Genomic DNA, 27,464 nt, shown 5'->3' on the forward strand with positions numbered 1-27,464 from the left:
ACTTTTAAAAAGCTTTCTAAATCAAACTCTCTAAATATTTATCTATATTTTAATTAAATATTATTTTTTTTATTGGTTTTAAGAACAATCACTTTAACAATTTTAACTGGAAAAAAAAAATTGCATTAAGTGTACGTTAAAACAAACAACCCATCACACACACTAGATCAAGCACAATCATCCGTTTAAAAATAAAATAAAATAAAAATAATAAATATATATATATATATCCAGCACAAATACAATAAACATATTCCGGAGTTTCCTTTCGGCATCCAAAAACAACCAAAAATTTTCAAACAACAATCAATGAATAAGATAATTAATTAACAGAAAAATAACGAAATTCAGAGCTATTGAAGAAGAAAGAGAAGGCGTACGGAGGTACGTCTTGGATTGGTGGAAGAAATTGGAGGCGTGAGAGAGGCGAGAGAGCAGCGAGCGAGCCAGTAGACAAGCCTCACACCGTTGGAGCGAACCATTTTGTGGGAGAGAGTAAAAAAGAGGGAGAGAACCAGAAGGATTAGAGCTTTGGGGATTTGGGTTTATTCTGATAAACTCCGGGAGGATTCAGATAGAGAGAAAGGGTATGTTTTTTGTTTTTTTTTTAATTATTTATTCTATGTGGGAGTTTTAGAGTCTCCTAATAAAAGAAAAAATGCACTCTTATTTAATTTGTTGGTATTAATTGTTGTGTTCTTGAGCCTCTAACTATTTATTTTTCTATTAAAGTTAAAGAGTCTTCGAAGAAAAGATCATACTTTTATTTTTTTCAAAACCATTCCAGATTATAATTGGGTCATTTTTATTTTATTTTTTCAAACAAACCTATCTCTGGGGCCTTATTCCATTGAGAAAAAATTGTTTCAGCTTATGATTAGGCTTTCTTTTTTTCTTTTTTTTTTTTTTTTTTTTTTTTTTTTTTTTTTTTTTTTTTGGGTTTAAACAAACTTGCCTTTGGGCCTTATTGGAAAAAAACTGTTTCAAAATATGTATATATATATTTTGTGATGTAAAATGAGCAGGAATTGAAGTAGGTAATTTTGCTTTGTATTCTCATAAGCCAAAACATATCATTATTAGTGTTAAATTACACTGATCATGACTAGCTGTGATCCAACCAAACACATCAAAACAAAAACAACAAAAGCAGACTCGAAAGCAACGTAAAACCTTGCGATTCAAACGAAAACCAAACACATACAGAACTGAAAATCAAGGTTGAATCAAAATCGAGAAATTGGAAAGAGTACCACTTTCTTTCCAACTTATGCGGTGATTATGCCACCACTGTCGTCTGTCTCCTCCATTGCCGTTGCCGCTCTGCGTTTGTCTCCTCTTTTCTTTCTCGTTTGACCTCTTTCATGATGGAAGAGCTCAGAGCTAGAGAGGAGATGAAAGACTCCCTTTAAAGTTAAAGCATGTTTGAGATTATGTTAAAAAACTTAAAAAATACTTTTAATAAAAAAAAAAAAAAAAAAAAAAAAAAAAAAAGTTGTGCTAGACAAAAATTTAGGCCCCTTTGGGTAAAAAATTTAAAATCACTTATTTTACCTTTTTGTTTTAAAAAAGTCCAAAATTATGTTTTCGAAAAGGTTTGAAAATGAGGCTACTTTTAAAAAGCTCTTTATTGCTTTTTAATTGACAAAAGCTTTCTTTCTCAACACAATTTGAAACAAGCTTTTAGACATTTTCTTTTTCTTAACGGGCATTACGTGTCTTTTTACTATGCGGAAATTGAAAAGTCCTTGATTTTTTACAAGAGATCCTAACCCTTAATTTGCTCCTCTCCATTTGAAATGGATTACTGAAGATTGTTTGTGCTCAATTTGTGGGATAGAGATGGAGAATATATGTCATATTTGGTAGAAGAATAATGCTATATACTCAAATTTTATTTTATTAGGCTGATGTGATAATGATTATCGACCTTTATTAAAAAAAGAAAAAATTCAATGGTTAATAGGCATTGCTACATCAGCCTAATAGAATGAAAGTGAGATAAAAGTTAAATATTTAGAATTATTCTTAATGGAGATGGAGAATACATGCCATATTTGGTGGTAATGTCCATCATCAAATGATACGTGGGGAAATTGTATCAGAAAAATTCAAAATGTTTCAGCAAATGGGAGGGTTTTTTACAAAAAGCACGTGAGTTGTTAGAAAAGCTTGAGAATGAGGAGTTTGAATAAATGGTTACGGTAGCCAGAAAAATTTGGCTCCACAGAAATACAGTTGTATTCAAAGGAGATCTCACCCTGCCCATCCTACCCAACTTGTAAGAAGTGCAAAGGAAGTAGCGATGGAATTTTATAAAGCGGAACAAAAGGCGAAAAATAATGTGAAGCGTACCCCAGCCACATTTGTACTAAAATGGATGTTGTCCCTTATAATGTGTGATCAAAATAAATTGAAATGCGGTGATTGATAAAAACAAGAAGGAAGATGGGTGTAGGCGTAACTAAAGATCACGAGAGAAATGTCTTGGCAACCAAGTGTTCGTCCAAGCTGTATATAATTAACCCAACTGTAACAGAGGCCTTTGCAACATAGATAGTTGTGAAATTTGACAGAGATTTGGGAATACAATATATTATATTAAAGGGTAAATCGGGTGATGCATTGAAAATAAGAGATGTTTTACAGAAAGAGGGCCAATCTTGAAATTGATATGGAAATTTGATTAACAATTTGATGACAATGTTTCACATCCAATCATAGTAGTATGTGAAACTTGTAAAAATTGAAGCAAATATAAGAGCTCGTCATCTACTGGAGGGGTACTCCAACAAATTTCAAAGCAAATATGAATGAGTCCATAATGGTCAAACTTAATTTGTTAGCCTAGATATAATAAATATTTGAAACTATACCCCTTGTGTCCATTGAAACCGGATGATCTCTAATTCAAATGAACTGGAGAGGAGTCGTTTCTATAAAAAAAAAAAAAATGGTTCAAATTTTTATTTTATAGTCTTTTGGATAATTTTTATCCCACCTTTTTAAGTCACAGACTCCACTGCTTCCGTTAAAATGAATTGGAGAGCATCTGATATCGCGTCGGTCTTTGATTACAGTTTGATGAGTTTAATAAAAGTAAGAAATTTTTTTGACTCCAAAAAGAAGGGAACAATCTAAGAGTGATCGCAGTGTGTTTGGTAACTACTTTCCTCTTCACTCTCCTTATTTTTGTTTCTCCAAAAAAAAAAGAAAAGGAAAAGTACACATATACCCTTCAAACTACCACTCAATTGTCAATGTTCCCCGCAAATTACCAATTGTGTCAATGTCTCCCTTTAAATTACCAAAAAATGTCAATGCCCCCCTAAAACCAACAAAAAGACAAAAATTGCCATAAAATTTTTTTCAATAAGACAAAAATGCTTTTATAAATTTGAAAAAAAAACTAAAAATTATAAAAAAAAAAAAAAAAAAAAAAAAAAAAAAAAAATTATTTATTTTTTGTTTTTTGTTTCTTGTTTCTTCTTTTTTGTTTTTGTTTTTTGTACAATTTTTTTTTTTTTGTATAACTTTTTGTTATTTTTTAGATTATTTTTTAATAATTTTTTTAGTTTTTATTTTTAATTTTAATAATTTTATAAAGGGTATTTTTGTCATTAGGGGTGACATTGACATGTTTTGATAGTTTAAGGGGAACATTGACACAATTGGTTAAAATTGCTATTTTATATTCTTTTGGATAATTTTATACCACCTTTTTAAGACACGGACTCCTCTGCTCCCGTTAAAATGAATTGGAGAGCATCTGATATCGTGTCGGTCTTTAATTACAGTACGATGAGTTTAATAAAAGTAAGAAATTTTGAGTCCAAAAAGAAGGGAACAATCTAAGAGTGATCGCGGTGTGTTTGGTAACCACTTTCCTCCTCATTCTCCTTATTTTCGTTTCGCCCAAAAAAAAGAAAGAAAAAAAAAAAAGTACATATATACCTCTCAAACTGCCACTTAATTGTCAATGTTCTTTGCAAACTACTAATTATGTCAATGTCTCCTCCAAATTATCAAAAAATGTCAATGTCCCCCCCTAAAACCAATGAAAAGAAAAAAATTGCTATAAAATTTTTTCAATAAGACAAAAATGTCTTCGTAAATTTGAAAAAAAAAACTAAAAAAAAAAAAAAAGGAAAAAAAAAAACTGAAAATTATAAAAAAAAAAAATTAAATTTTTAGTTTTTTTGTTTCTTGTTTCTTGTTTTTTGTTCAATTTTTTATTTTTTGTACAACTTTTTGTTATTTTAGATTTTTTTTAATAATTTTATGAAGAGTATTTTTATCATTAAGGAAGATATTAATATTTTTTAATAATTTAAGAAGGACATCGAAACAATTGTTTAAAATTGTTATTTTATATTCTTAGAAGGATTGTTTTTTTGACAACTTGCAGGAAGTAGCGCTGAAATTTAAAGGAAAGAATCGGATGGCTTAAAGCCTTAAAAGAAGTCATATGGGAAAGCGTTTAAAAAGCGCAAAAGTCGAGCAACCAATGACCGGGATTAAGAAAAATTTAATCCTAGGGCTTAAAAGAGTGCAAAGAACATGGTCCTTGTTTTTTTCTTTCCCAGGCTATTAAATGCATTGTCGTAAATGATGTCATGATCAATAAACAATCAATGCAATCATATGTATATATTTGTTGACTTAGACCTGCATCTTTTTCGTAGCGGAAGACTTCCATCTTTTGTTTATGTCGTTTCTAAGAAATTACTGCGTTGTTTCGGTTGGTAATTAATTAATAAAAATATATATAATTAATTCATATATATATGTTTGTTGACTTAGACCTGCATCTTTTTCGTAGCGGAAGACTTCCATCTTTTGTTTATGTCGTTTCTAGGAAATTACTGCATTGTTTCGGTTGGTAATTAATTAATAAAAATATATATAATTAATCAAAATTACTGTGTTGTTTCGTGGTCTGATCCACTGCGCTTGTAAGGCTCCGTCCAGCCTATAAATAAAAGCTCTCTCCGATTAAGCTTCACTCCCAAGCCTATATCTAAGAGTGCCACACAAAACATTATATATGGGTTTATCACTTTCTCTCTTCCTTTTCTTACTTTCACAGTTGCATCTTATATTCACCCATTCCTCTCCTTCCACGCAACCCCTGTGCCATCATGATGACAGCTCTGCCTTGTTGCAGTTCAAGGAAAGCTTTATCATCAACAAATTTGCATATGGTTATCCTTTAACTTGTCAAAAGGTTGCGTCTTGGACAGTAGAAGGGGACAAAAGTGATTGCTGCTCATGGGATGGGGTGGAGTGCGATGTGGACATTGGTCATGTTACTCGTGTAATTGGCCTCGACCTCAGTAGCAGTTGTCTATATGGTTCTATTAACTCCACAAGTAGCCTTTTCCGCCTTGTTCACCTCCAAAAGCTTAACCTTGCCGACAATCACTTTAACTACTCTCACATCCCATCCCAAGTACGTGATCTTTCAAGACTAACACATCTCAATCTCTCTTCCTCTGTGTTTTCTGGTCAAATACCGTTAGAAATTTCCCAATTGTCGTACTTGTCATCCCTCGATTTGTCTTATAACTATGATTTGGAACTCAAAAAGCCCAGCCTAAGAAGCCTAGTTCGAAATTTGACCTGCCTACAAAAGCTTGATTTGAGTTTGGTGAACATTAGCTCTACGATGCCTGCTATTTTGGCAAATATGTCTTCTTTAAAGTTCCTAGCTCTTCGTAGTTGTGGTTTGCACGGGGAATTTCCAGTAGGCATCTTCAAGCTATCAAATTTACGGTTTCTTTCTGTAAGTTTCAATTTTGACCTCACCGGTTATTTGCCTGGCTTTACATGGAGTAGTCCGCTTGAGACATTGGATCTCTCATTCACAAGTTTCTCAGGTGAGCTACCCGCTTCCATGGGAAACCTTGGCTTCCTGACTAAGATGATTATGTGGGAGTGCAATTTCTCGGGGTACATTCCATCTTCACTTGGTAATCTTTCTAAACTCACTTATCTTGACCTTACGTATAACTCTTTCATGGGTAACGTCACGCCTTCTCTTGGTAACCTCACTAAACTCACTTGTCTTGACCTTTCGTATAACACTTTTGTGGGTAACGTCCCGCCTTCACTTGGAAACCTTCGTCAACTCTCTTATCTAGACATTTCCTACAATCAATTGACCGGTCCTGTCCCTTTTGTGCTTCTAAACTTGCCACAACGGTTGAGTATTTATTTGTCTGATAATCTTTTGACTGGTGAAATGCATTTCGGGCTTATGAATGAAACACAGTTGACATCCCTTGACCTGAGAAACAATCGGTTAGCTGGTCCAATTACTTTTGGGCCTACGAACCTCACACAATTACGTTTCTTGGACGTTGCAGCCAACGAGCTTCATGGTCAAATTTCAAACTCACTCTTCAACCTTAAGAATCTTGAAGTTCTTGATCTTTCTGAGAACTACCTTAACGACATTGTGCAGTTTGATGAGTTTGTTAAGCTTAATTATTTAACTTCATTAGATATTTCTGGTAATGAATTGTCGTTAGTTACTAAAGAACCTGATGCCAATGCAACTCGTCAAGATTTTGTTGCTTTAGGATTTTCATCGTGCAACTTGAGCGAGTTTCCGAATTTCCTAAGAAACCAACATGGATTGGTGTATTTAAACATGTCCAACAACAAGATTCATGGACAAGTCCCGAAATGGATGTTGAACACAAGCACTAAAAGTCTACAAATTCTTGATCTTTCTAACAACTTTCTCATAGGCTTTGGTCAACATCCAGTTTTTCTTCCATGGACTTCTCTAGTTTTTCTTGATCTCAGTTCCAATTTGCTCCAAGGATCGCTTCCTATTCCACCAGTCTCCACTCAATTTTTTCATATTTCAAACAACTCATTCACCGGAAATATACCTGAATTGTTTTGCGATCTGAGTTCTCTTGAAGTCCTTGATTTGGCTAATAACAACTTTAGTGGTTCACTTCCTCGATGCTTGGACAACTTTGGTGCTCATCTATCAGTACTTGATCTGCGATGGAACAACTTTCAAGGAAGTATTCCAGAAAGTTGGATAAAAGGAGGTAGCTTGGTGTTGATAAATTTCAGTCAAAATAAATTCCAAGGGCATATACCAAGATCGTTGGCCAAGTGCACGATGCTAAAGATTCTTGATCTTCGTGATAACCAATTCATTGATATATTTCCATTTTGGTTGGGACATCTTCCAAATTTAGAGGTCCTCATTTTACGGTCAAACAAATTCAACGGTCCAATTGGGACACCTCAAACTTATTTGAAGTTCCCCAACATGCGAATACTTGACATCTCCTACAATAATTTTATGGGAAAGTTGCCATTAAGACTTTTTGAAAATTGGAAGACCAGGAAATTTGAGAATGTGCATCCGTTCACATATATTCATGAAGATCCAAACTTTCAAATACTAAAAGGTTTTGGTCGGGCTTCGGATTTTCCACGCCCTTACACTTACTCTATGATGATGACAAACAAAGGCAGGAATGTTTTCTACGAGAAGGTCCAAGAATTATTCATAGCCATTGATTTCTCAAGCAACAAATTTGTCGGTGATATTCCAAAATCTATTGGAAATTTAAAGGGAGCTCAGTTACTCAATCTTTCTAATAACAATCTCACCGGTCACATCCCATTGTCTTTAGGAAAACTTACAGATTTGGAAGCATTGGACCTTTCTTGTAACAAATTGTCAGGAGAGATTCCACAGCAGCTAACACAACTTACTTTCTTAGAATTCTTCAATGTTTCTCATAACAATCTCACGGGACTTATACCACAAGGGAAACAATTTGATACATTTGAAAACAATTCATTTGAAGGGAATTCAGGATTGTGTGGGAGACCATTGACAAGGAAATGTGGAAATTCTAATGAGCCGTCTTCTCAACCTTCGATCTTTGAAGAAAATCAAGACTCTGGATCACTATTTGAATTTGGTTGGAAAATAGTTGTGATTGGATATGGATTTGGATTTGTTGTTGGAGTAATCATTGGGCCCATTGTGATCACAAGGAAGCATGATTGGTTAATGAAGACCTTCCGAATAAGGCCACAGACTCAGAGGAGACGCTGAAATTAAATAAAATAGTTTGGACGGATACCTTCCCAAAGCAATGTAAGTATTATTATACTTGTGCTTTCTAGTTTTAGTCTTATTTTTCTGTGTGTGACGTGTTTCTTCCTGGCCTTTTTCATTATTAGTTGTTTTAGTGTATTTTGGATAAGTATGATATTAAGATGTTATATATATATATATATATATTAATCTATGATTTTAAACAGTAATAGGTGTGCTATTCTAACGTATGTTTCTTCTCATTGTTGGATGTCTGTGCTTCCACTAGAGCAGAAGAGACGAGAAGAACAACTGCAAAGAGAATATCAAAATTCCTGGAATTCATTTTCTGTGGGTGAAGGGTTTCTCAGAATCTCATAGCAAAGATTTGAGAAGGATCGATGTGAATAGCTTTGTGGGCTATTGAAGTTCAAATTCATGTAATGGAGCTCGTGATTTCCCTTTTTATTTATTTATCTGTACTCTTTTCACTTTTTCAATTAATCAAACTATGTATCCAATTAAGAGGGCTCTATTTGTTGAAACTACCCTTTATTTTGAGTTGTGCTTTTCAATTTTTTTTTTTTTTTTTTTTTGTTTCCCATTTTTTCTTTGTACTTGTTTCGAAAAAGAGGAAGAGGATGGTTGGTTTTAAATCATCACTTATCCGAAAAGCTTAAGCTTGGCCCTTAGCCCTATAATAAAAAAATAGGCATGAGCAATAGTCTCCGGAATCAATATAAAAGAGTTTTTAACGCAATAATAAGGGCAGCAACACAGAAGAAGAGGCACGGCTATAGCCTATAGCAGAATATCGGGTTCTATTTTGAAAGGATTTTCAGTTGAAAATTGAAATATATTAATTAAGAAACTAGTTTTTGTTTCCGTCCTACTTACAAGATGAAAAAAGAAAAGGAAAACATGCACCCCATCCCCTCCTTAATGAGAATGTATAGGCTGCAGGGGAGAGACACAGGAGGCGTCAAAGCTGGGGTGGAGTTCTTAGGCCAAAATTAGATCTCATGAAATTGAAATGTATTTGAGAACATATTTTTTAAATAATTATGCTGCTTTAGTTATACCTGTAGTTAGCTGGTGGGGTACCATGAATTCTGATAGATCTCACTTATTATCTTCTACATATATTAGTAATACTTTTTCTTAATTTATAATATTTAATAGATTTGGATTCTTATACGAGAGATGACACAAGCCAAAACTATGAATTAAAATATATATTTTTTAAATAAAAATATGTTTATTTTTACTGCTATCCACAATTCTAATTTAAGTAAAAAAAAAAAAAAAAAAAGCCAATTCAAATCATAATTTTTTAAAAACACAATTTTCAAACGGTTGATTTTCTGCGATTTAGTTTAAAATCACATTTTTTATCTATGAAATCGTAAACTCAAACGCACCCTAAGGCGGACAAACATTTTTTTTTTTTTTTTTTCTAAATTGGATTTGATAATTTTCTTTTATTTGAGTATATATATATTTCCCTAGTTACTAAGAGAAACTGAGCTTTGTAACAATTTTTAAAAAAAACTTCAAATTGACTAGTCTTTTTAGGAGAATAGCGCATATGTGAGAGTTATATGCATTTAGTAAATTAAGTTGAAAGAAAACTTTAATTTGTTGTACCAAAATATTTGAAAATTATGGTGGTCCTTGGGTGTTTTGAGGAAGAAGTTTGGACAGCAGATATATAATAGACCTCATCTTAATTATGACTAATTGCATACAAATCTAAAAGCTATAATTATTTAATAAATAATCATAGTGGACGATCGACTTCTTTTTATGGTGACTTTATTTGAACAACGCAATCTCTGCGCTACAGGCTTTCATGATTCACGTTAAGCTTTTCTAGTTTTCTTCTACATGTCCCCATAATTAACCAAGTTTTTTTTAATGCTCGAAGGACATTTTCATGTCTTTCATAAAGCGAAATAAAGAAAGAGTAATGCTGCACATCATCCTCTTGTCCACCTTTTATCCTCCCAAAATTAATGTGGCTCTTAAAATTACCATTGGATCAAAATTCAATAATGATCTATCATAAATTCAATGGTGATTTTAAGAGCCACATCAAATTTGGGAGGACAAAAGGAGGACAAGGGGATGATGTGTAGCATTACTCATAAAGAAAATAAAGCACAAGAATTAGGTCTATGACGATATTTTCCTCTTATTTACTTTAATATATTACAATATAAAATATCCATATTGATAAAAGAATTGGAAAAAATAAGTATGATAATCAAATATGATAACAATCAAATTAGTCGGATATAATTATTATCAACCTGATTACAGGAGTCAACTAAATTGCGAATATCGAGAAAATTTGTTTTTTAAAATTATGTTTGGAAGGTTTAGAAAACCTGAGATAAAATTAAAAAGAAAAATTGAATAAAATCTTAATAGAATTTGATATTTAAAAAATAGTATACAAAAAATATTTAAACAATAGAGTTTGCAATTTGGGGGAGGGCCAAATTGATAAAAAAAAAAAAAAAAAAAAAAAAAAATGAAGTCGGGAAAGCTAAAAACGAAATATATATACTAGGGGGTAAAATTTAATTTTTTTTTTTTTTTTTTGAAAAACCTTGAGGCTCGGGGGATCTGGCTGTGTACCTCCGCCCCTGCCATCTATAGTGACTAGTGGACGACTTCTTTTTTTGCTGACTTAATGGTCTGTTTGGATGCGAAACCAAAAATATTATTCTATCCAGGTTTTTTTTAAAATCCGGGTATTTGAATAACACCCAGCATTCAACCTGAAAAATAACCCATTTTCCCTTTGATTTCAAAAACAAATTGAACTCCAAGGCCCCACCCACGTAGTCTGACACACAGAGAAAATGGGTTTTTTTTGCAACCCATGGGTACAAGTTATCACACCACTTGACAGAAATTTATAATTAAATAATAATTTTTCATATTTACTTATATTAAATAATAGTTATTTCAATCATTATTTCATACTAATTTTCATAACACCAATCATTATACACAACTTTTCTTACCTCCAATCATTTCTTACCATGGTTATCCGAGAAAAAGCAATTTCATACAACTCTCACCCAAACACAATTTCAAATAGAATTTAAATTCTACACATTATCCAAACACCTTTTATTTGCCTTGAAATTCACGAACCAAATAAGAATTCAATTTTAATTTCAAAAATCAAACACCCAAAACAAACCATAAGACCTGCTAGTCTTTTTCGTAGTGGAGAACTTGTTTCGTATAAGTCATTTACCCATCTCTCAAGTCTCAATTGTCTATGTTTATGTCATCTCTAGGAAATTACTGCGTTGTTTCGGTTAGTAATTAATTAATCAAAATAAAACCATTCATATATAATTAATTAACCGAATTTTGCATTTAATTGGAACAAACTAAATAAATAAACATCTCTAAGAATTGTAACAAAAAAAAATGGACTTTGGGGTCGTACGTGCATGGTCCGGAAGGCTCTCCATGTCCAGCCTATAAATAAAAGCTTCTCTCCAATTAAGCTTCACTCCCAATGTAACGACCCAAGGAAAAGCGCTAGCCACATCTGCGCTATCACCTCAAAAGGACTAGTCAATTTGAAGCTTCCTTAGAATCCATTATAAAGTCCAATTTTACCTAGTAACTAGGCAATGTGGGACTTAGCACCCATGAATATCTATATAACTACTCACTCTATGTGAACTATTCATCTCTTCCCAATATAGGACTGGGGTGTTACAAACTCTCCCCCTTAAACCCCTGACGTCCTCGTCAGGGCCATGTCATGCGGTGCTCTAGTACCACATGACCTGGCGTTACTAGGTGGCTCTAATACCATTTGTAATGGCTCAAAGAAAAGCGCTAGCCACATCTGCGCTATCACCTCAAAAGGACTAGTCAATTTAAAGCTTCCTTAGAATCCATTATAAAGCCCAGTTTCACCTAGTAACTAGGCAATGTGGGACTTAGCACCCATGAATATCTATATAACTACTCACTCTATGTGAACTATTCATCTCTTCCCAATATGGGACTAGGGTGTTACACCCAAGCCTATATCTAAGAGTGCCACACAAAACATTAATTATGGGTTTATCACTTTCTCTCTTCCTTTTCTTACTTTCACAGTTGCATCTTTTATTCACCCTTTCTTCTCCTTCCATGCAACCCCTGTGCCATCATGATGACAGCTCTGCCTTGTTGCAATTCAAGGAAAGCTTTATCATCAACAATTCTACATCTGTTTTCTTTCTTCCTACTTGTGATCAAAAGGTTGCGTCTTGGACAGTAGAAGGAGACAAAAATGATTGCTGCTCATGGGCTGGAGTGGAGTGCAATGAGGACAATGGTCATGTAATTGGCCTCGACCTCAGTAACAGCTGTCTCTATGGTTCTATTAACTCCACCAGTAGCCTTTTCCGCCTTTTTCACCTCCAAAGGCTTAACCTTGCCTACAATCACTTTAACTACTCTCAGACCCCATCCCAAGTACGTGATATTTCAAGACTAACACATCTCAATCTCTCTTACTCTATGTTTTCTGGTCAAATCCCTTTATAAATTTCACAATTGTCACACTTGTCATCCCTCGATTTGTCTTATAATCATAAATTGGAACTCAAAAAGCCCAGCCTAGGAAGCCTAGTTCGAAATTTGACCCACCTACAAATGCTTGATTTGAGTTGGGTGAACATTAGGTCTACGGTGCCTAATCTTTTGACAAATTTGTCTTCTTTAAAATCCCTCTCTCTTATTGATTGTGATTTGCACGGGGAATTTCCAATAGACATCTTCAAGCTATCAAATTTACAGTTTCTTTCTGTACATGACAATCATGACCTCACCGGTTATTTGCCTTGGAGTAGTCTGCTTGAGACATTGGATTTCTCATTTACGAGTTTCTCAAGTGAGCTACCCGCTTCCATGGGACACCTTGGCTTCCTGACTTTGTTATCTATATTCTTTTGCAATTTCTCAAGGTCCATTCCATCTTCACTTGGTAACCTTGCTAAACTCACTTATCTTGACCTTGCGTATAATACTTTCATGGGTAACCTCCCTCCTTCACTTGGCAACCTCACTAAACTCACTTATCTTGACCTTTTGTATAATGCTTTCGTGGGTAACCTCCCTCTTTCACTTGGCAATCTCACTAAACTCACTTATCTTGACCTTGCGTTTAACTCTTTTGTGGATAATCTCCCACCTTCACATGGAAACCTTCTTGAACTCTCTCGTCTAGACATTTCCAACAATTAATTAACTGGTCCTGTCCCTTTTGAGCTTCTAAACTTGCCAAAACTGTTGCACATTTATTTGTATGATAATATTTTGAATGGTGAAATGCATTTCGGGCTTATGAATGAGACACAATTGATCGACATTAATCTGAACAACAATCAATTAACTGGTCAAATTTCAAACTCACTCTTCAACCTCAAGAATCTTGAATTTCTTGATCTTTCTGAGAACTACCTTAAGGGCATTGTAGAGTTTGATGAGTTTGTTATGCTCAAATATTTAACTTTCTGGGATATTTCTGGTAAAGAATTGTTGTTACTTACTAAAGAAACTAATGCCAATGCAACTCGTCAAGATTTTATTGGTTTAGGATTTTCTTCATGCAACTTGAGCAAGTTTTCGAATTTCCTAAGAAACCAACATGAATTGAAGTATTTAAACCTGTCCAATAACAAGATTCATGGACAAGTCCCGGAATGGATGTGGAACACAAGCACTACAAATCTAGAAATTCTTGATCTTTCTAACAACTTTCTCATAGGCTTTGGTCAACATTCAGTTTTTCTTCCATGGATTTCTCTAGAATTTCTTGATCTCAGTTCCAATTTGATCCAAGGATCGCTCCCTATTCCACCAGTTTTCACTTTGTTTTTTCATATTTCAAACAACCCATTGACTAGAAATATACCAGAATTGTTTTGTAATCTGAGTTCTCTACGAGTCCTTGATTCGGCTAATAACAATTTAAGTGGCTCACTTCCTCGATGCTTGGACAACTTTGGTGTTGTTTTATCAGTGCTTGATCTGCGACGGAACAAATTTCAAGGAAGCATTCCAGAAAGTTGGATAAAAGGAGGCAACTTGGTGTTGATAAATTTAAGGGAAAACAAATGCCAAGGGCATTTACCGAGATCGCTGGCCAAGTGCACGATGCTAAAGGCCCTTGATCTTCGTGATAACCAATTCATTGATATATTTCCATTTTGGTTCGGACATCTTTCAAATTTTGAGGTCCTCATTTTACGGTCAAACAAATTCAACGGTCCAGTGTGGACACCTCAAACTTATTTGAAGTTTCCCAACATGCGAATCTTTGACATCTCCTACAATGATTTTATGGGAAAGTTGCCATTAAGACTTTTTGAAAATTGGAAGATCAGAAAATTTGAGAAGGTGCATCCCTTCACATATAATCATGAAAATTCTTACTTCGTAATACAAAAAGGTTCCCACATGTGGATTTTCCTCACCCTTATACTTACTCTATGATGATGACAAACAAAGGCAGGAATGTTTTCTACGAGAAAGTCCAAGAATTATTCACAGCCATTGATTTCTCTAGCAACAAATTTGTCGATGAGATTCCAGAATCTATTGGAAATTTAAAGGGAGCTCAGTTGCTCAATCTTTCTAATAACAATCTCACCGGTCACATCCCATTGTCTTTAGGAAAACTTACAGATCTGGAAGCGTTGGACCTTTCTCAAAACAAATTGTCAAAAGAGATTCCACAGTAGCTAACACAACTTACTTTCTTAGAATTCTTCAATGTTTCTCATAATAATTTCACGGGACTTATACCACAAGGGAAACAATTTGATACATTTGAAAGCAATTCGTTTGAAGGGAATCCAGGATTGTGTGGGAGATCATTGATAAGGAAATGTGAAAAGTCTAATGAGCCGTCTTCTCAACCTCTGATCTTTGAAGAAAATCAAGACTCTGAATCGCCATTTGAATTTGGTTGGAAAATAGTTGTAAATGGATATGGATTTGGATTTGTTGTTGGAGAAATAATTGGGCCCATTTTGATTGCAAGGAAGCACAATTGGTTAATGAAGACCTTCCAAATAAGGCCACCGAGTAGGAGGAGACATTGAAATTAAATAAAATAGTTTGAATAGGATGCCTTCCCAAAGCAATGTGCGTTTTCTACTTTTAATCTTATTTTTGTATGTATGATGTATTCCTCTGAATTTGTACAAGATTTTTCTCTTAACGGTTTGAATCCTGAGCATTAGATTTAGACCAATAGCTCATTGGGTAGTGTAGTTATTTCATAATTTATAATATTTTGTATGCCAACCTAGCTACTAGTTTTATATATATATATATATATATATATATATATATATATATATATATATATATATATATATATATATATATATATCTATGGTGGTTGGGGTTAGATTACGGTTAGCAAAAATGTGGGATCCAAATCTCTTCTTCGATCAAGAAAGAGACGTGGAATAAAAAAATAAATAAAAAAATCTTGGCTTTGGGGACCGAAAGTGGGAGTAAATGTAATCTGTGGGTCTCCTTGTTTTTGAAGTCAAGATTTCGTTTTTCCCTACCCACAAGAATGAAGAATCCGAGTATGGAGGATGATGGTCTTCTCAGTTTGCCCAAAACAACGTTCTTTTCTGGGATGCTTTTGACCTTCCTCAAGTCTTCTTTCTCTTTTTCCTTTTGGGTCGGTGATCTTCCAATTTGTTCGACTTTCTAAACATTCTAAGCCCATTGATTTCACAATTCCACCTGACTCAACACGGAAATAATCCTTCACATAATCCTTCAATAATAATGTTGAGAAAACTCACCTCATGATGTTAATTAAATGATAAAATTTTGGATCAATTAATTATTTAACATAATATCAAAACAGAGATTCTAAGTTTAAATACCATCTTTATAATTCACCTCCCATTTAAATAGATTCACTTATTAATGGAGGATAAAATAGTACAAAACCAAGCACAACGTGAGAATTCAAAAAACTATGGCAAAGAGAAACTAGAGGCTGAAAAGTGGGAGAGTTGAAAACAGCATACAAAGTGTTCACATGCTCTACTAGAAAAATACAACGCCTCTAAACATGCCTATATATATACATGAGAACACCACCTTCTTTTTCATCAAAAAATTCAAAATCAAAACACTAGTCTCCATTTCCAAGCTTTAAGAGAAAAATGAGTGTAGAAGTGTTGGATGCTGCCACCATCTTCAACTTCGTGGAGGATGAAGAAGCATTCAATGTCTCAATAAGTGACCGTTTTGCTCGCCTTGACACAGACCAAAATGGTCTTCTCTCCTATGTAGAGATGTTGAAGGAGTTGCAGAGTCTGAGGATCTTTGAGACCCACTTTGGGATAGACGTGAAGCCTGATCCAGATGAACTTGCTCGTGTCACTACAAAAATTACTGCATTTTGACGCGTGTCTACAGTACCTGTTACTGTAGACACGCGTCAAATTTGACACGTGTCTAGGAGACACGTGTCAAACTGTGACACAGTAACATTTGGGGACGTGTATGAAAAACACGTGTCAAAATTGGACACGCGTATGACGTACACGTGTCCAATTGGACGCGTGTATTCAATACACGTGTCCAATTGGACACGCGTATTAAATACTCGTGTCCAAATGGACACGTGTAATAATACACGTGTCTATTTTGACGTGTGTATAACATACACGTGTCCAATTGGACGCGTGTATTATTACACGCGTCCAATTGGACACGTGTATGTTATACGCGTGTCCAATTGTTGATGTATTACAATTTGACACGTGTCTCCTAGACACGTGTCAAACAGTTAATGTTTCCCCAAAAATAAAATATATAAAAAAAAAAAAAAAAAAAAAAATTTGCTGTGTTAATTTTTTGGAAAAAAAAAAATAAAGAAAAATCTTATTAACCATACAAATCTGTGAAAATACGGTGTACATAACTTTATACACATAAAATTAGGTTTGAAGACTATATGCTATATGTAAATTCTATGCTTAGAATTTATAATTTTTAGGCTCATTATTTATATATATATAGTACACTAATAAGTATGTAAACCATAATATATATAGTATATACAATTAGGGTTAGAGTTTATCGATATATATATAGAGTATATACGATTAGGGTTAGGGTTTATAGGTATATATAATATATACACTTACGACTTTGGGTTATATAAATATATATATATATTTAAAATTGTACAATAATGACACGTGAAAAATATGTTGAAATTATTATTCATAAAATGTAAATATAGTATATACACTTAAACTTAGGATTTATAGCTATATATAGTATATATACTTTGGGTTAGGGTTTATCGATATATATATATATAGTATATACACATAGGGTTAGGGTTAGGGTTTATAGCTATATATAGTATATATGCTTAGGGTTAGGGTTTATCGCTATATATAGCATATACACTTAGGGTTAGGGTTTTAGGGTGTATAGGTATATATAATATATACACTTAAAGCAATAATTTATAATTTAATTGATTTTACATTTTATGAATAATAATGTCAATATATTTTTCACGTGTCATTATTGTACACTTTTAAATATATATATATATATATATATATATATATATATATATATATAGTATATTTAAAATTGTACGATAATGACACGTGAAAAATATGTTGAAAGACTGCTGAGAAGCCCCTTCACCCTGGTACAAAGCATAGTAAATTGAGTGCTACTGTACACATGTACAACTTGAAGTGCGTTGGAGGTATTAGTAACAAGATTTTTTCAGACATTCTTGAATTCATCAATCAGTTGTTGCCTCCTTGCGATGAGGCATTGCCAGATAACACGTATGAGGCAAAAAAGTTCCTAAGTGGCATGGGTCTGGGGTATGAGAAGATTCCGGCGTGCCGTAATGACTGTATGTTATTCTGGAAAGACAATAAAGAATTAGATTCATGTACCGTATGTGGAGAGTCTAAGTGGAGGGCTGATACACATGTAGATGATGATGGTGAGATCATATCAGCGAGAAAAAAACGCCCGGTGAAGATCTTGAGGTGGTTTCCACTCATCCCACGGTTGCAGAGGTTATTCATGTCTGAGCATACTGCGCCCCATATAAGATGGCATGCAGAAGGCCGCACTAGGGATGGCGTTTTGAGGCACCCGGCCGACGGTGAGGCATGGAGATCGTTTGACATTTTACATCCAGATTTTATGGCAGATAGTAGGAACGTCCGGCTTGGTTTGACAGCAGATGGATTTAATCCATTTGGGAACATGAGCACATCCCACAGCACATGGCCCGTAATGCTAGTGCCGTACAATTTGCCACCGTGGATGTGCATGAAACAGTCGTCCTTCATCTTGTCCCTGGTTATCCCTGGACCGAGCTCACCAGGTATGGATATTGATGTTTACCTTCAGCCATTGATTGATGAGTTGCTGGAACTGTGGAATGTAGGGGTACGGACATTCGATGCTTCAAAGGAGGAAAATTTTATTATGCGATCCCAGTTGATGTGGACAATAAACGACTTGCCAGCGTATGCAGATTTATCTGGTTGGCCTAACAGGGGTGCGAAGGCATGCCCTTGCTGTATGCAATCGACACGTTCTGTACGCTTAAAGAACGGATGCAAATTTTGCTATATGGGGCACAGGAGATACCTGCCATCTGAACATCTGTGGCGGCTGAACAGGAGAACATTTGACGGTACTGAAGAATTTGACAGCGCGCCGATTGTGCCATGCGGAGACGAGATCCTCCAACAGTTGGACGGAGTTGCGTTTGGGGATGAGACCGCGGGTAAGAAGAAGAAACGGAAGAAGCGGAAGAAGGGTGCAGGGAGTTCCGATGTTATATGGAAGAAGAAAAGTATATTTTTCAGATTGCCGTATTGGAAAGACAATTTACTTCGGCACAATCTTGACGTTATGCACATAGAGAAAAATGTCATGGACAATATACTTGGCACTATTTTGGATATAAAAGGGAAAATGAAGGACAACTTGGCAGCTCGGCTGGACTTGCAGGAAATGGGGTTGAGACCTAAGTTGCACCCGTTCACGGCCGCCAATGGTAAGACGTATATTCCCGCTGCCTGTCACACCATGTCTAGAGAGGACAAAGAAGATTTTCTGAAGGTTCTTCGAAATGTGAGGGTCCCGGACGGATACGCCTCGAACATTTCACGATGTGTTCGGCTCAAGGACCGTACAATTTCCGGCTTGAAGAGCCATGATAGCCACATACTGATGCAACAGCTTCTCCCAATTGCACTGCGTAAGTCTTTGCCTGATAAAGTTGTTAGACCTCTTGTGGAGATTTCTGCATTTTTTAGAGGCATATGCTCAACAAAGCTATCACAAGAAGATATGGACCGACTGCAGGGTGACGTCTGTATCACTTTGTGCAAGCTAGAACAGATATTCCCTCCAGGGTTTTTTACCAGCATGGTTCACTTGGTCGTGCATCTTGTGCGCGAGTGTAGACTCGGCGGACCCGTGCAGTATAGATGGATGTACCCGGCAGAGAGGTAAATTTCGGCATAATATGTAAATATATAAATTGATTTAAATTATATATTTAATTGACGACAATTAAATTGTCGTGTATGTGTGTACACCAGGAGTCTGGGAAATTTCAAGTCTACTGTGCGCAATAAAGCGGCTCCTGAGGGGTGCATTGCGGAGGGGTACATAGCGACCGAGCTGGTAACGTTCTGTTCAAGGTATCTGAATGACGCACCAACATTCCACAACAGACCTCAGAGGAATCCTGAGGGATCCAAGGGGGCGGGCACGCGTGTTACCTTGAACCGGTTGACGATGCACCAGATTCATCGTTATATTGTGTTCAACTCTGAAGAGTTTCACAATTTGCGGACGTAAGTAGTGTTTACATATTTAACAGAATTGAAATAACGCAATTAATAACAATTAATACATACTTGTATACGCTGAATGTAGGATGCACAAAGACGCGCTTAGGCGATCATGCACTAGAGGTCGCATTACGGAGGCTCTTATTGAAGCACAACATCATGAGCAGTTCTGCGAATGGTACCGTGCATATGTAAGGAAATAGTTGTAATTTTGAAATTGGTTAAATTTATTCGGGTTCAATATAAGTACCCAATGTGATGTTTAATATTTGTAATTATAACATAGGTCGATGGCCTTGACGATCAACGTAGGGAGGAATTGGGCCACAACTTGGTTATGCGTTGTAGAGGGCTGAAGGAGACAGCGGTCAAGTACAACAGGTACGTGGTAAATGGGAAATTGTTTCGCACCCTTGCCCATGATGTGGGAAGAAGGACTCAGAACAGCGGCGTATGTGTTCCTACCGTTGAAGGCGAAACGTACTACGGACAGTTAACCGATATAGTTGAGGTCGAGTACTATGACAGGACTACGTACGTCCTATTTAAGTGCAATTGGGCAGATCCCACGATGGACAGAGGATTCACAATAGACGAGTATGGCCTAGTGTTTGTCAACTTCAATCACCTCGTCCATAGGGGAGAACTGATTCAGGACGAGCCGTACGTGCTTACATCTCAGGTGGATCAAGTATTCTACGTCGAAGATGGAAGGAACCCAAATTGGGTTTGTGCGGTTAGGACCAAACCGCGCAACGTGTACGACGTTGGCCAAGGGGATGGGAGTAATGAGGATGGTACAACCTACCATGAGTGCGTACCGCTCGTACTAGCCACTGATGACCTACCCGATACGAATGATGAATTCGAGTACGACAGGCCCGACATTGATCCGATTGAAGCTCCCGTGATACAATGATTGATGTATTTGTTGTGAGTATAATTAGCTTGAACTCAACACACTTGACTGATATATATATTGTTTGTACAATTCGCTTGAACTCAATACGAATTTTTATTATTTGCATAAATTTCGTTGTATAATTTGCATATTCATTAAAAATATATTAAAAAAAATATTCTAATTAATTTGTCTACATTTGTTCGCAGGTATTGATGGACCAGAGACCCCCTCCTTATGCATATCGGGGACCTTGCCCACCCGTGCTCCCCATGACGACGCCCACTGATTCGACGGCATTATATACTGCAGCGTGGCCACACCACCCAGACGGGGCTTATAGACCATTGTTGCCGGGTACGGTGGCCGTTCCGACTTCAGATCACGGGCAGACCAGCACAACTGGACCTTGCAGCTCTCCATTGTCGGAGCCGCCGACATTATCTCAGCTAGGGTTCACCCAACCGGGTAACGCCTATCGATGGTGGGTGAACCAGGGGGGTTATGTGCCGTACTCCCCGTTTACGTATAGTGTACCGACGTGTAACCCTGATAGTGAGACGCAGGATTGTAGATTTCCACTGTCACAGACCGGGGAGATGCAGATGCCGGCTGTGGGGTTGGGACAGATACCGGCACAGGCGGCGATGCAGGGCCAGATTATGGGGGCGAGACAGATGCCAGCATCGGGGGCGAGTCAGGGCCCGAGGCATGTAGAGAGCCAGATGCCTTTACCTGGTGAGAGCCAGATGCCACTTCCCGGTGAGAGCCAGATGCCAGATGTGGGGGGGAGCCAGAGTACCCATGACGAGGACGTTGCGATGTTGGGTACCGATCAGTTGGCCCCTGATAGCCCCCAGGGTATGGGCTCAGATGATGATGAGCAGCCTCCACCAGACGGAGAGGTTGGCGAGGAGGTTGCAAGCGACCCAGCGACCCAGCACATAGGGATTGAGCAAATTCGGTTGATGGGTAAGTACATATTTAGACATCCTTAGAACTTATATTATGTTACCAAAATAGTTTTTTGGGTTTAGAAAAAAATAACTACTTGATTACAATTTGTTTATATATATTTAGTGTTAACCAATTTAATGTTGAATATATTTTTCATTAGGGTACAACCCAGACGGGACCATTTATTATGAGGTGATTGACGACCCAGCGAGAAACTGGGTGCTCCCGAGGGGGAAGAAGGTTGTATTACAGTACAATGCTGCTATACAACCTGTAGGACGAGCCTGCAATCGTTTTCGGCGGGCAGAGGGCAAGATGCTCAGGAGTGGGTCCTACATACACATGCGGGACGAATGGGCGAAGGTACCTAGGCAGATTAAGCAGACAATGTGGAACGCGCTGATAGTATGTTTATGAATATAACTTAATTATTTATTTGAATTAAATTTGAGATCCATGTTTTCCTTGAAGTTTTAAAACCTATAATGCTTTGATTGAATGTGCAGGAGGAGTTCTATCTACCTTTATCAGTAGACGCGCGCAGGGCACAACAGGAGGCGTTGAATGATATTGGCCGTAAGCACCGTTCGTGGAAGTCGAGGTTCAAAACTAAACTATGTATTGTAGACGGTGACACGCCCGAGAGTATCCGTGCGAGAATGCCGGATAAATTTTTTGACCAGTATGATGCAGCAGATGTAGAGTTCCTGCTGAGAGATTGGTGCAGGGAGCATAAAATCGTATGTAGGCCAAAAAAATGTCAACTATTTTTTAATAACAGTTCATTTAATTTTAGTTTTAATATAAGTGTGTCAATTGTTACATATTTATTTTCATGTTCAATGCGTAGGCAACCTCTGAACGGATGAAGAGGCTGCGGGAGCGGAATGACCTTCCCCATTGTGCGGGATCTAAAAGTTATGCCAGATTTAATCACGAGGAGGTAATTAAATATATATGTTTATGTTTTTAATATTTGTTGGTCATTGTTTATATTTTTCTTTATACTATTTTTATCGTTATCTGTTTGTTATATATGTCAACTGCATGACGACAGACATGTACATCTGGCACGCCCCCCACTCGCGCCGCGTCGTTCGTGAAGACCCACACAAGGAAGGACGGCACTTTCGTGAACGACCGTACACGGGTCTTATGCGTATGCTACTGATTTAATTTACTAATATTTTTAAATTATGTCTGATATGTCATTATTCAATATATGACTTTTTCATGTTGACGACGTACAGGAGAGGATGACGCAGAGTTTATCCAGTGATCCAGCCGCCACGCAAAGCGTCTCCGCAGACACGGTGCGTTGGGCACCGAACGACGCTTACGAACAGGCGATTGGGAGGCCTGAGTATGCAGGGAGGGTTCGGCAGGTTGGGCCGAACGTCACACCTGTTCGAGGGACATGTTTCTCATATAGGCCTCGGTCACAGGGGGGACCATCTCAGGGGACGTCTCGGGATTGGACCGAACAGTCTCGGAAGATGGAAGAGATGCAAGCGGAGCTACATGCTGAGCGAGCGAGGAATGACCGGTTGGAGCAGCGCGTGCAACAGTTCGACGGCATAGAGCAGCGCTTGCGACAGATGGAGGTCTTCATGTCCTCCATGGGAGTACCAGCACCATGTGTTGGTAATCAGTCTTCTCCTACACACGTAGGTAGTACGTCGTCCGTTGGTAGTGCATCTGCAGGTATGATTTATATTGTGTATAGGACAAAATTAATTTCAATTTGTTTTCATTACCTCTTTAATTTTGCAAGTAATATTATATACTTTAATTGTCTATATTATTTGCAGGTAATTCGACAACGGTTGGTACGTTGTCGCCTGTTGGACGACAGCTGAGCCAGCACTCCACTGTCGCTACACCTTCGCCCGCTACACCATTCATTGCGCAGCAATCGCCGGTGGGCGAGAACACGCCTGGGACGGTACCTCGTGATTCGCAGGGACGCCCTTGAGATTTGTAGATATTTTGTGTAATTATTTTTTGTTGGTAAATATTTGCTTGTTAACGAATATGTTATAGTCTATTGGTTTGTGTAATATGATTTCGTGTTGTTTTTGGGTAAAATAAATATTGCGTTATTTGTGGTCGGAAATTACAAAACTTGAAAAATTCGAAAACATTTCTAATTTACCCAAATAAATTTTAAAAAACAATAACAAAATTATTTAAAAAAAAAAAACCAAAATTCAGTTTTTTATTTAATTAAAATTAAAATTTAATTATTTAATTGTGTTTTTAATTAAATTAAAAATACAATTAAATAATTAAATTTAAATTTTATTTAAATAAAAAACTGAATTTGGATTTTTTTTTTTTTTAAAATACAAATTTGACACGTGTATTTCAATACTCGTGTCAAATTGTGTAGTTCGCAACATGCACGTTTGACACGCGTATAACGCGTGTCAAATTGCACGTGTCAAACTGCACGTGTCAAACTGCATGTATTTTTGTAGTGTGTCTATGATTCCCTGTTCATGCAGTTCGATCATGACTCCAATGGAGCAATTGACCTTGAGGAGTTCAAGGAGGAAACCAAGAAAATGATGCTTGCTATGGCTAATAACATTGGATTCTTGCCGATTCAAATGGCCCTAGAAGAGGATAGCTTCCTGAAGAAAGCCGTCGAACGTGAGTCCACAAAGGTGGCCGTTTAAGTTTACCGATGTACTAGAGATATCAAATATTCAAACTCCAATTACGCTGATTGCCCGGATTAGAAACTATTGCATCCTCCATATTTTACACTATAGTGAAGTAATTTCGTTTTGGTTTTTTTTCCCCTTTCCTCAATTTTGATAATAGTTACTAATGGAAATAAATGAACTTTGTTTTGTCAGCCAAGATGCTAAGAATTCTAAATAAGTGTAAAAAAAAAAAATTATACAACTCGCGAATCCGACACAAAATTAACATGTTGGGGTTAAAGAGTCTAACATGTTTAATTAAATGAGTCGGTTATAATTAGTCTATATAGTCACTTACACATGGCTTGACATGACGGGAACACAAATTGTCACTTCTAGTTCTGGACTCTAGAGGTCATACCAGCTCCAACTTCGTGCTAATTTTGGTGCAGTAAATAGGCCTAACACATCCAAATTCCAGACAATCAACACATGATCAACAGTATTATTAAAAGTTCATAAAAGCTTCATAGAAATTTAGCAAAAGATTTGGTCTCGAGAACTCTAAAATTCTATCTGCAAGTGTAATTTGTACACATGAGTAACTATGGAAGTGCAGATCTTTGTACAAATGGTCATAAGAACATAGACATCTCGGGAGCTGGAGTGAAGGATAAATGGCCTTCACCAAACAGCTCAAATATCAATACCAGGAGACGCCCAGAATCCAAGTCATTTTTCCATATCTGGGAGAGGACAGCTGACCTATTGAGAGCTTGACTATCACGCATGTCTGTCCTACCTCTGCCATCCAAATTTATGTCATTAGGCGGTTGTCTATAGGATGATGATGGGCCTACATTAGAATCAACCGAAGGAGCTGGTGGAACCACAGCTTTCTCTTCCAGGGGAGATGGCGTCTCTTCCATGTGAGATGACGAGGAATTGGTCGACCCTGCAAGAATTGGACCATCAGTTGCTATTTTCTTGTGCGGTGGCTGCTCTTCCAAGTGTTCCATGCTCCCCTTGCGTTTATCTTTGTGATTTAACAAGGATTAAAAAGCAGTTAGTCTGGCCTCAAGTAATATGAACATTGATCAAATATGCCTGTGACCATACATATGCATCCAATCCTAGTTTTCCAAAGAAATCTTAAACATCACTCGCACAATCTTCCTACCTAACAAATCTTAAACATCATTCACACAAAAATCGTGCTCCAATTGCAGTTCATTGAAACCTTACATGTACATTTAACTATGTAAACACTCATAAATAGCATATGTTTAAATGGAATTGTTTCGAGCCCAAAAAAGAAGAAGAAGCAGCATATTTCTTACTTGGTGGGGTGGTAATAACTCTTGCATTGGTCCTCCATACTGCACGTGCTGACAGGGATGGCTGAGGTGAGAACATCTTGAGCCGATCATATATACATTGACCTGTTGCATGCTGGTAAAAGCAAGGTCTTAAATGTAAATCAATTCCTAAAACTTCTACAATAGTACAATCATACAAGCATTGGGTTAGAAAAGCAGCTCACCAGCAGTGCTCCATAAACACGCCATGCCTCATGCCTCTTCATCTCATTCTTTTGCTTCTCAAGAAGCATCTCTGGTTCAAGAAGTCGCATATATGGCTCAAGATTTGGCAGTATTAGCATGCGAACCTACTTGCAAAGTATAGAAGCATAAAAAACGGCTCAAAATCCCTGTAGATAAGTAGAAATAGGATGTTGAAACTCAAACATAACATAGATTGGAGAAAGAAGGTTTAAAACAACTCTTAAATGAGGCAGTTCAGATACTGCCTCATGTCTTCATTTTTTATTTTTCTTCAAGAAAGTTTACATAGATTGCAAGGTCTCATAGCAAATGGAATTAAGTAGTGTAGCGACTTTCCTTGTCACTACTACTGATTTCAGAAAGTTGATGAAACACTAAATACAGTTTAAGACATTGTGGAGAAGAGACCTATGGAGGGATTGATGGAAATTAAAGGCAAAATCATGAAAGAAAATCTTTTGCTGATCTGCAGAGATTCAGAGAGAAACTAAACTAGAGCAATAACAGCTATGAAACATCATGCGAACTAGATCGTCTTTTTGAGACGAAAGACAAAAGTTATACATTTCGTTTATTCCATTCTCTCATCTACTTTTCTATTTCCTCTTTGCACTTCATACACTTCTCTTAAGCCAAAACTTAATCGCTTAGCTTGGGCTTTAACAGCTATGTATAGGATGCCCAATAGTTTGTGGATATAGAGATTACTTTCAAACATGAATTTAACAGTACATAAAGTTTTCTTTTCCTCCTCAGTTGCATGAAGCATGGGAGATGAGAATACCACATTGGGTCCTAAGGCTGTTCACCCTTGTATTGCACCATACTGTTGAGTCAATGCCCGTTTTGGATCCAAAAATGCATTGAGCAAAGTTTTTGTCAAACGTGTCTGGAGATTGTTATAAACATGCCCAAACCTGCAACAGAATTGGAAAATATTAGATGTAAATGGGCCTATGTAACGACAGAAAAATGAAATCTCCATTCGTAAATTGAAGTGTAACCAAGTTACTTTCAAAAAACAATATTTAGAAGGTGCATAATTTGAATTTATCCACCATTGATACAGATTGTGTTCATCGGTTCATAATGGTTACAAAATTTGCAGCAGTTTCCTAAAAGATCTATATCTGCTCTGGGGCTGATCAAGATTGTCAGCCCAATAATTAGACGTGGAGGTTGATCTGGAACTTAACACTGGCACATGGTTAGTCACATCAACCAACTCTATTGAAAATGGAAATCCACATTTACATGGGATGTTCCAATTTAAGCATGCTATTTAACACTATGCATGACATAGCTGTATTTTGATCACATGTTCATTTCTACAATATCATTATGGGAGAGGCATTCGGGATCTATCATTACATAGCCACGAGGTGC

At 36.6% G+C, this 27,464-nt stretch overlaps 4 protein-coding genes across 5 annotated transcripts; 3 read left to right on the forward strand and 1 right to left on the reverse strand.

Annotated features, from left to right (window-relative positions):
• The first annotated feature begins 5,026 nt into the window (after nt 1-5,026).
• LOC133861094 (receptor-like protein 33) lies at nt 5,027-8,605 on the forward strand. 2 transcript variants are annotated; one of them, XM_062296800.1, is made up of 2 exons: nt 5,027-8,140; nt 8,370-8,605. In XM_062296800.1, exon 1 carries the CDS (start codon nt 5,048-5,050, stop codon nt 8,096-8,098), a length of 3,051 nt encoding a protein of 1,016 aa, XP_062152784.1. In that variant the 5' UTR covers nt 5,027-5,047; the 3' UTR covers nt 8,099-8,140; nt 8,370-8,605. The 2 variants fall into 2 exon arrangements, with proteins under 2 accessions (XP_062152784.1, XP_062152783.1); XM_062296799.1 differs by having other exon boundaries at nt 8,375-8,605.
• Nucleotides 8,606-13,435: 4,830 nt separating this feature from the next.
• On the forward strand, nt 13,436-14,602 carry LOC133859154 (receptor like protein 22-like). Its single transcript, XM_062294475.1, has one exon. The coding sequence runs from the start codon at nt 13,436-13,438 to the stop codon at nt 14,600-14,602; it is 1,167 nt and encodes a 388-aa protein (XP_062150459.1).
• Nucleotides 14,603-16,305: 1,703 nt separating this feature from the next.
• On the forward strand, nt 16,306-24,543 carry LOC133859160 (uncharacterized). The gene is made up of 2 exons (XM_062294485.1): nt 16,306-16,521; nt 24,343-24,543. The coding sequence occupies exons 1-2, from the start codon at nt 16,306-16,308 to the stop codon at nt 24,541-24,543; spliced, it is 417 nt and encodes a 138-aa protein (XP_062150469.1).
• A 275-nt stretch (nt 24,544-24,818) lies between these two features.
• LOC133860901 (transcription initiation factor TFIID subunit 6-like) lies at nt 24,819-26,991 on the reverse strand. Its single transcript, XM_062296563.1, has 4 exons — nt 26,863-26,991; nt 26,057-26,182; nt 25,854-25,965; nt 24,819-25,549 (listed from the first exon to the last, which is right to left on the reverse strand). The coding sequence occupies exons 2-4, from the start codon at nt 26,174-26,176 to the stop codon at nt 25,149-25,151; spliced, it is 633 nt and encodes a 210-aa protein (XP_062152547.1). The 5' UTR covers nt 26,177-26,182; nt 26,863-26,991; the 3' UTR covers nt 24,819-25,148.
• Between the last annotated feature and the right edge of the window lie 473 nt (nt 26,992-27,464).

This window comes from Alnus glutinosa, chromosome 2 (assembly GCF_958979055.1).
Source record: "Alnus glutinosa chromosome 2, dhAlnGlut1.1, whole genome shotgun sequence".
Classification (NCBI taxonomy): Eukaryota; Viridiplantae; Streptophyta; class Magnoliopsida; order Fagales; family Betulaceae; genus Alnus; species Alnus glutinosa.